The 8,811-nt window shown below is 42.9% G+C and overlaps 1 protein-coding gene across 1 annotated transcript; it reads left to right on the top strand.

The window, feature by feature from the left end:
* Positions 1 to 482: 482 nt before the first annotated feature.
* On the top strand, positions 483 to 5,429 carry rtn4rl2a (reticulon 4 receptor-like 2 a). The gene is given in 5 exon segments (XM_020641696.3): positions 483 to 672; positions 675 to 782; positions 1,377 to 1,603; positions 1,771 to 2,004; positions 2,121 to 5,429. Coding segments are annotated over 5 exon segments (1,518 nt in total). The 5' UTR covers positions 483 to 584; the 3' UTR covers positions 2,982 to 5,429.
* The last annotated feature ends 3,382 nt before the right edge of the window (positions 5,430 to 8,811 follow it).

The raw sequence follows: 8,811 nt of genomic DNA, 5'->3' as shown, positions 1-8,811 counted from the left end.
CTATAATTACATACAGGCTTGCTGGACTACGTCGTAGTACCTGTAATACTTCTCAATAAGAGTTGTTTTGAGTGGATCTATTCTGGCACGGAATTCTCCCTTGTGGCTGAATCATAATTCGGGGGGCATCCTCCTTTCCTAAGACAGCACCATCTAAGCCTTTTCTGCATTCTGTCTGGCTGCTTCAGGCCGGAAACAGACCATAACGGTCCACGAGAGAGACAGCCAGGAAGCGAGCTGTGCGCTCCTCTCCTACCCGTCCTCCGCTCCTCCACACAGCCCAGTCATCATCACCGGGCACCATGCCTTGCCCCCACCTTTCTCTACCCTCCCTTTGCTGTTTCTACTTTCACTCCCTCTTGCCCTCCCTTCCTCTTGTTCCTATGTGCGTCGAAAACGTCTCCTCCTCTCACAGACTCTGCGCGCACGTCTCCAACCAGTCTTTACGCGCGTACAAACTCTCCAAGAGAATCCCCTGTGGTCCGGCCCGCCCCTTTCCGTTTCTCGCCGCCCTCATTCATTCATGACCCTGATTTGGTGACGTAGGAGATTCCACGGTGCCCACTGCCGTAGGCAATAACGGGATGCTTGAGTATATATGGGACACTGGTAGCCATCAAACGGCACACTCTCAGTCGCTCCGACTCGGGAACCAGGGCATCAGCGGAGATAGCAGGCTTTACTTCAACCTCTTAGGCTAACTCGCTTTGGGCTTTGGTTCAGGATGGAAACCTCTCCGATTTATCGGAGCCGACGATGCTCCATCATGCGCAACTGCAAAAGTAAGTTTTCCTCGGCTTTGGACTCTTCAGGCAGATAGAGTTCATGCTGCTTTACTTCACTTGTGCTGCTTTGTCTTGCTTGTGCAACTACGGTCACAACTGTTGACGGCTTAATATAAGTTTAACATATTCCATTTGAAATCGAAATTGAATATATGATTGGATGTATTATACATAATACAATAGAAAGACAATCTGTAGTAACTCATGTAATGCCTAACACGGAAGGCATTGTAGAGACATGCTAACATCGAATGATTTCAAGTGGAATTGAAGTAACCTACTTTTTAAAAGCTGTTTTTACTTTTGCTTGAAACGTTGTGATTTTGCTGTGCGTAATTGGCGTTTGAGGTGGAGTGCTCACGCGTAAACTTAATTTATTATTGAGAAACAGTATTTCTCATGTAAGAGTTCAGGCTTTATCAGTTTAAAACATTATTTTAAGTCAATCCACAGCCAAAATGTGTGCTAATATGCACCCGTATAGACACAGAGAAATGATGTAATGGAGGCTTCAGCTACAGATGATTTCAGCACCTCGGACAGCTCCAGCTCACCTCGTTCTGTCTCTCCCTCTCTCCCGCTCTTCCACAGGCGGTCTCTCCCTCTGGTTGGTGGTGTGGCTGGTCCTCGGCAAGCCAAGTCCGGCATCGGCGTGCCCGCAACAATGCGTGTGCTACCCGACGCCCATGACTGTGAGCTGCCAGGCGCAGAACTTCACCGCCGTCCCGGTCGGAGTGCCCTATGAGTCGCAGCGTGTGTTTCTCCAGAACAACCGGATCACGGAGCTTAGAGTTGGCTCGTTTGGCTTTGGGACTCAGGTAAGAATGAGTTTTGAAAAACAGCATTTGCAGTAAGAAAATGAATGCAGTTTTTTATTTTTTCATTTTAAAGAAACATCTATTTATGCATATCTTTTTGATTCCCACCGTTTGAAGGTTAGTCATATTCACGTTTTTTTTTTTGTTCACATGTCTTCTTGCATCAGGTTCTGTGGCTGTTCTCAAACAACATCACGTGGATTGAGGCAGGGGCTTTCAGTGAGCTAAGGGACTTGGAGGAGTTGGACCTAGGGGACAACCCTGGCCTCCATCGGCTGGATGGGGGAGCCTTCCGCGGCCTCGAGAAGCTCCAGAGCCTCCACATGCACCGCTGCAAGCTCACTGCCCTGCCTCATGACATCTTTCACAAGCTGTACAGCCTGCAGTACCTCTATCTGCAGGTAGGGGTGGAACTTGCAGTGACCCTCTCCTGTACAGCATCATACATTTCCTTTAACTGATATCATCAACCATGTAACTTTGTCTAACTCCGTTTGTCTTCTCTTTTGTTCAACAGGAGAATAATCTCCACTTCTTGCAAGACGACATCTTCTCTGACCTCATCAACCTGAGCCAACTTTTCCTGCATGGCAACCGTATCCGCACCCTCTCGGAGAACATGTTCCACGGCCTGGTCAACCTCGACCGCCTTCTCCTCCACGACAACCGCATCAGACAGGTGAACCGCCGCGCCTTTCGCGACCTCGGCCGCCTGACAATGCTCTTTCTCTTCAACAACTCCTTGGCTGAGCTGCCCAGTCAAACCCTGAGGGACACACAAGGCATCGAGTTCCTCCGCCTCAACGCCAACCCCTGGTCCTGCGGCTGCGAGTCCCGTGGCCTGTGGGAGTGGTTCCGCGAGGCCCGCGTCTCTTCCTCCGAGGTGATCTGCGCATCCCCTTCAACACGCCGTGGCCAGGACCTCCGCTTTCTCCGTGAGATGGACTTCGCTCCCTGCCCCCTGCCCGACCCAGGGTCGATCGCTGGCTCCACCACCACCACCTTCAGCACCAAAACCCGCTGGTGGTTTCACAAGAACAAGCCCCAGTCGTCCATGAAAGGCGTCATCGAGAAGGCCTCAGAGACCGTTAAAGCCGGTTTGTACGGGAAAGGCCCGTCCACAACCACCTCAGTGGTCAAGTATGAGTTGGGTGAGGATGAGCTGGCGCTGCCCAAACTCGACCCAGAAGAGTACTGGGCCAACTACGGCAACGAGGACTCAGGTGTCACCCTGCGATGCTTCGAGCTCGAATGTCCACCTGAGTTTGACCTGCCTCCATCGTCCTCCTCTCCCTCATCCTCCTCGCCATCAGTCCTCTCACTACTAGCCCTTTCTCTTTCAAGCCTCTGCCTGAACCTCAACCGACTGTTCGGCTGAATCTGACTCTTAGTCGACATCTTTCCCTTTAAGCCTGTTTTATAGGCTGTGGGGATCCCTGTTAGACTCTCGACTCCCCTTTGCCCACTTTGCTCTATGCCAGTTCTCAAGGCAACAGCAAGGGAGATGGGGGGGATGGTCAGTTTTGGAATCGACCACAGGGCTCAACACTTTTCAGGGCTGCTAAGAGTTCTTCAGTTGAAGTCATATTTATCTACAATACTCTGCAGGTATGGCTTTCTGTGTCTTACCTGTATGATGTCGTGATTCCCTGAAATCAGGGCTACGAGGGCTGAGTCCATCACAAGTATCGACACGGTTTGAAAGCAGTTGATAATGATGTTGTCAATTTTTGACAAGTTCAAACTACTAGTGCTATTAGTGCATCCAATTAACTGGCTGCTACCAATATTACAATTACTGTTAGAATCAGTGCACAGTGATGACAGTACTGTAACCACTTAAAGTGTCATGTAAATAGGTTTGTGTTTTAGTGAGTGTTGATATGTGTGGTTCAGCACTCTCATTTCATATTGATCCAGGGTATACTTCTACAGGACAGAGCAGGACACACAATCAGGCATGGCTTTACAATAATAGAGAAGATAATGTCACAAAGAGGGCTGCAAGGTCAACAAACCAGAAGGTATGAAGACAAGGAAATTGACTAATAGGGGAGTGGGGGAGGATATTCTATTTAAGAAACAGTGTTAGAAAGAGAGGGGAATGGGGGCAGTGTTGTTGCAGCAATAAGGACAAAAGCAGCAAGAGTACAAGACAACACCCTGAAGGAGACGGCTGGTGGAAGAAGCACCAACATGCAGGAGAAAAGTATCAAATCTACACATCAGTAGTTATTCAATTCATACTGCTCATCCATTATTTTTGCTACAGAATACACAGTGTCATTTACGACAACCACAGGGAAAGATTGCTTCCTGTCAGGAAGCCAGATATTTTTGCTTTTTGAATGTCTTTCTGTGACATAATGATTTCATTTGATTTGTAAAGATTGTTGAATGAAGATGCATTTCTTGATATAAAGATACGGTGACTATTTCCTGAATAATGTTGTCTATCATACTTTTTTGAGCAATATTTGCAGAATGTATTTTAAAAAATGATTCACAGTTATCTACATGGTCATTTTGTGTTCCAAGCTAAAAGAATTACAATTATGGGGTAACAGAAAAAAACCCCAAAAGTTTACTATAAAGAAGCAGAATCCACCAATGTGACCAAACTGTGAATAAAAGGGACTAGAAGAGATGATAGGAACTGACCACATGGACTTGGTCTTACAGATAGAGGGCACTCAGCTCCTGCTATGATGGACATCTGTCTATGTGTGGTGAGATAAAATAGGATGAATGGATTAACAAGCTGGCATCACTGCAAAAGCAAATACGTCATTCAGTTTGCCACTACAGTGACTCATCGGTGGGCGACGCCAGATGGACAGAAGCAGTGCGAACTAGCTGATTAGTAAATATACTAAGAGAGCAATGAGAAAGTCTGGTGAGTGTCTGGACCGGAGAGAGCAGGAGATAAAAAAAGACAGAAACTGGTGGAGATAATGAGAAGTGATAAGAGGTTCTGGTCCTGAAGGCTCACATTCAGTTCAGGGGATTATTTTAGATGAGACGGCAAAAAAGTTTGGAGCAAGAATCACATGAGCATGCATTAAATAAAATACAAATAAGGGAAGTGGAAATAACCAAATATAGTCAGTGTTTATCTATTCCTCCCTATTCAAAACAAGTATTCACACAGTCTTCAGTCAGTGGAGGTGTGCTGATGTATAGCAACAGTTTCTCTTCTTCTTCTTTACTTGCCCACCTTTTTCCTCAAGCTCTCTGCATCTCTCAAGGGCTGAGAGAATACGGAAGGAGATGGTCCCTGGCTCCAGTGGAGGTGACAGGGGCAAGGCCAAGATGTAGTAGGTGTGAAAGAGTAGGAGGTAATGTGAGAAAGGCACTCACATAAACAGACCCACACACAGAGCGTGTGTGAGTGTTTGTATTACAAATAATACAAACAATGTCATCCATTTCTCTCTCTCTTATTTTCAAATTGACAGAAAATGTAACCTGATGAATTGAGAGATTGAAAATGAAGGTCACTGTAATAATAAGAATGTATGGAGGAAATATTCAGTGTGTCATCCTGTTGTTAAGTCTTTTATTGGGTTTTGCAGAGGAGGTCAAACTGAGCCCGGGTGCTCTTCAGTGGCCATCACAATGAGGTCACTTTCAGACGACCAAAGTGCCAGTTTCCCTTTGTTCCCTTGTCATTGTACACGTTCTATGTTTTGTAATTAAGAATGAAATAATAATTCTGTATGACAGATTCAATAATTTGTTATTTATTTTTACTGTAAAAGAAAAAAAACATGTTGTTCAAAGATACAGCATAAGGAAAGAATACATTCATACTTGTTTAACACAATGTCTTTGTGTTGTTTCATTTTATGTCTTGGCGATTGTCCAGCCAAAGCAATCAAAGCAGATAAACACACACTCCCCCGCACAAACTCGTGGACACACGGCCACACTTGCCATTGTGTAACTCCTCCAGGCAGTAATCCAGCTTTCTAAACTGTGCAGCAGTTCAGCCGAGAAAGACTGAGAAGCGGAAATGTGGAGATGAAACCACAGTATGAGTAGTGTAAACTTCATTACTATTCACAGTCAAGTCAAGCCAAGCAATTGTAAATGGCACAAAACTCAGCTGACACCATAAACACCTACTATTTGAAACATGCAGAAAACAATAACACTTTACAATGAATGTACTGCAGGGCACATTAATGGAACTGTTTTGCAAAAACATATGTGCAAGACTGCTTTTTAAATATAAATATGAATCATTCTTTGGGAGTTTATGTGCACCTGTAGACCACTAAAAATGGAATTTCCTATATGAAGAATGGATTAAGGTCTTCCCACTGGTGTGGGTTCTAATAATTACTTTAATTATTTACAAGCTGTAGATGTTAATTATTGTGATAATGTTTTAAGTAGTCTAACTCGGAACGCATATGCCAATATGTACTTTGTAAAGGCTATCGGCCTCAGCAATCCATCCTCTTACTCATAATGCTGGCCCTTCTTAATTAGATTCCAGTATAAATCCATCATCACCAGGCAGTACAGAGGTTAGATTCAAAGGTCATCTGAAGCTGTATAAGGCTTTAGCAGTTTGAGTTATTCAAATAATTTTGGTATTTTTCAAAGACAGTCTCTTACAAAATATCTCTTTCTCCTTGGAAAGAGTTTCCCTGAACTAATAAAATGTCTGTAACTTTGTGTGATACTCACCTGTCAACCTCAAGCTTCCCACTATTAAAACTGATCATCAGAGCATCCAGACAGTTCATTTAAATGGTGTCTACAGTCATGCAGGCAGATAGGCTGCATCTAAGAACAGCAAGTTTTACATGTTCCCTTTGAAAATGTTTTCATTCTGATATTTAGCAGTAATGAGTGTTAAAGTGTGAAATGTTCATGTTCACAATCTTGTTCACATGATGCTGTGAGTAATCGATCTTTGGCAATCCATTGAGAGAATGTTGAGATATGTCGGTGTACTATTTACCGAAGTTGCATGCAGCCGGACCAATACTATCCATTACAGAGTCAAGATGCAATCATCACTAAAAAACAAAAGTGAATTGGGTTTCTAGAAAGTAATAACTTAAGGGAAAATGCTAAACATCTGTCTTTCACTGGGACTAATTAAAAAAATATAACAAAGAGTATGGTCACTCTAGACCTGCCTTGAGCAAGCATTTTTTATGAATTGGAGCTATGCAGATATTATTCAGAACTAATTACAGTTGCTTCTTATATTTTATTGTATTTAAGTTCTTGCTAAATTTGCTTTATTTCCCTTTATTAACTGTTTTGCACCAAAACAGCAAGTTAGATTCCTTGTATGTGTAAATATACTGATTCTGATTCATTCTGAGCAACCAGATATTGATTTTTGATAGAATGCAAAGTACTAATTACTTTTGTTGAAAATGTAATTTTACAATGTATGAGGAGAAATGATGATATGAAAATCATCTATTCAAGAGTATCTTGAAGTATTTTATATATTAGGATATTACTGGATTGCTTGGGAGAAGAAGGAAAACTAGTCATCATGTATGAAGGTATTTTTTAACATGGTTTTCTAAAAATGTGTTTTAACCTGTTTGCAATTATGCTTATATTGGTCACTGTCATCAAAACTGACAAATAAAGCAAATAGAAAGCTGTTGCATACAAAAGACAAACTCACACACACACACACACACACACACACACACACACACACACACACACACACACACACACACACACACACACACACACACACACACACACACACACACACACACACACACACACACACACAGAGCTCAGTTGGAGGATCACACTTTGTCATGACTATATAAGGCTAAAGCAGACAGCTCATCCTTCACATTCCCATTGGTCTCCATGCTTCTGTGTGGCAGAAAAATTCCATGACGCATTTTCTTCTAGAAGTACATATAAACTGTGTGGGTACAATTGGGCAGCTTCAATGCCAGTCATCCATCAGCAAAGGCTGTAGGCGGGACTTGAATGTATCTGTGGAAGCTACAGTTTGTGGAGAAGATGATTATCAAAGGATGCTCATTTATTCATGAGAGGAGAGGGAGCAGAGCAGAGCTGGGAAGGGAGGCTGCTTGTTGTGCGCTTGATCAAATGCGTCACTACTTTGTCACAACTTGCCTCCACCTGCTGGGCCCCCAGCCCTCTCACAGTCTTTTTCTTACTCACATACACACCAATATGCCAGCAATTTCTCACTTCCTCATGCACATACGTAGTTTTCCCATCCTTTTATTCTGTTCAGGAGTTGACTAAAACTCTTCTTCATTCACATCTTGTGTTTCTGAGTTTATATTTTAGCACGCTTGCTCTCTACTGAGCTTTTGACATCAGAAGATTTTCTCAACTATCTGCCCTATTTTCTTTCGTGTAACCTCCAACGTGAGCTGACATGCTCCTATGATTCATGGAAGTAATTAGTAACTAGTAACTAGTTTGGAGTCAAAATGTCTGACTTATGTGATCTTCTTTGCTTGTCTATTTGAAAACATCGTTTCACTGTCTCTGAATCTGTTTTTCACTTGTGATCTCCTTCTATAACAACCAATAACCATACATATTATCCTGCAGCAATCAGTTTAAAGGCCAATTAGTACAAACCTCTGTGTGTTGTTGTCCTCCTCACAGCTAGTTGGTACCTATCTATTTGAAATATCAAAGAGTCAGAAAAGATGTTGTTGCCAGTGGGGTGCTTGTTATTTCTAAGATATGTTTTCCAGAACATGTGGACATATGCAAGACATGTTCATTACAAGAAACATTAGTTGCAACATTTTTATCTATCTATCTATCTATCTATCTATCTATCTATCTATCTATCTATCTATCTATCTAAAGCAGAAGTAAATTTAAGAGACACAACAAAAAGAGCATGTCTAGAAGAGGTGTGACGTTTGAATCATGTACTTGGATCTCTGAAGCTGAGAACATTTGGAGGGCTTAAGAGCGAACACACTCTTGTTGGCAGTGCTCGGTGATGCTGATATGCCATGTTACAGGCACACTGGGAGACAGACGTTCCTCATTGCATCACTCAGGCAGCATCCACGCACATGCACAGCGAACACCCAAAAAATACTTCGTGTCACGTGCATAAGCAGAGTAGACCGATCACATTTCACAACAATGTGGTCCAAAAATATTTACATGTTTTAAAAGACATGAGCACATGCAATTCAGTCTGTTTG

Source organism: Labrus bergylta, chromosome 1, assembly GCF_963930695.1.
Source record: "Labrus bergylta chromosome 1, fLabBer1.1, whole genome shotgun sequence".
Classification (NCBI taxonomy): domain Eukaryota; kingdom Metazoa; phylum Chordata; class Actinopteri; order Labriformes; family Labridae; genus Labrus; species Labrus bergylta.
The sequence above is the reverse complement of the archived record's forward strand: the minus strand, read 5'-3'. Positions and strand labels throughout refer to the sequence as shown.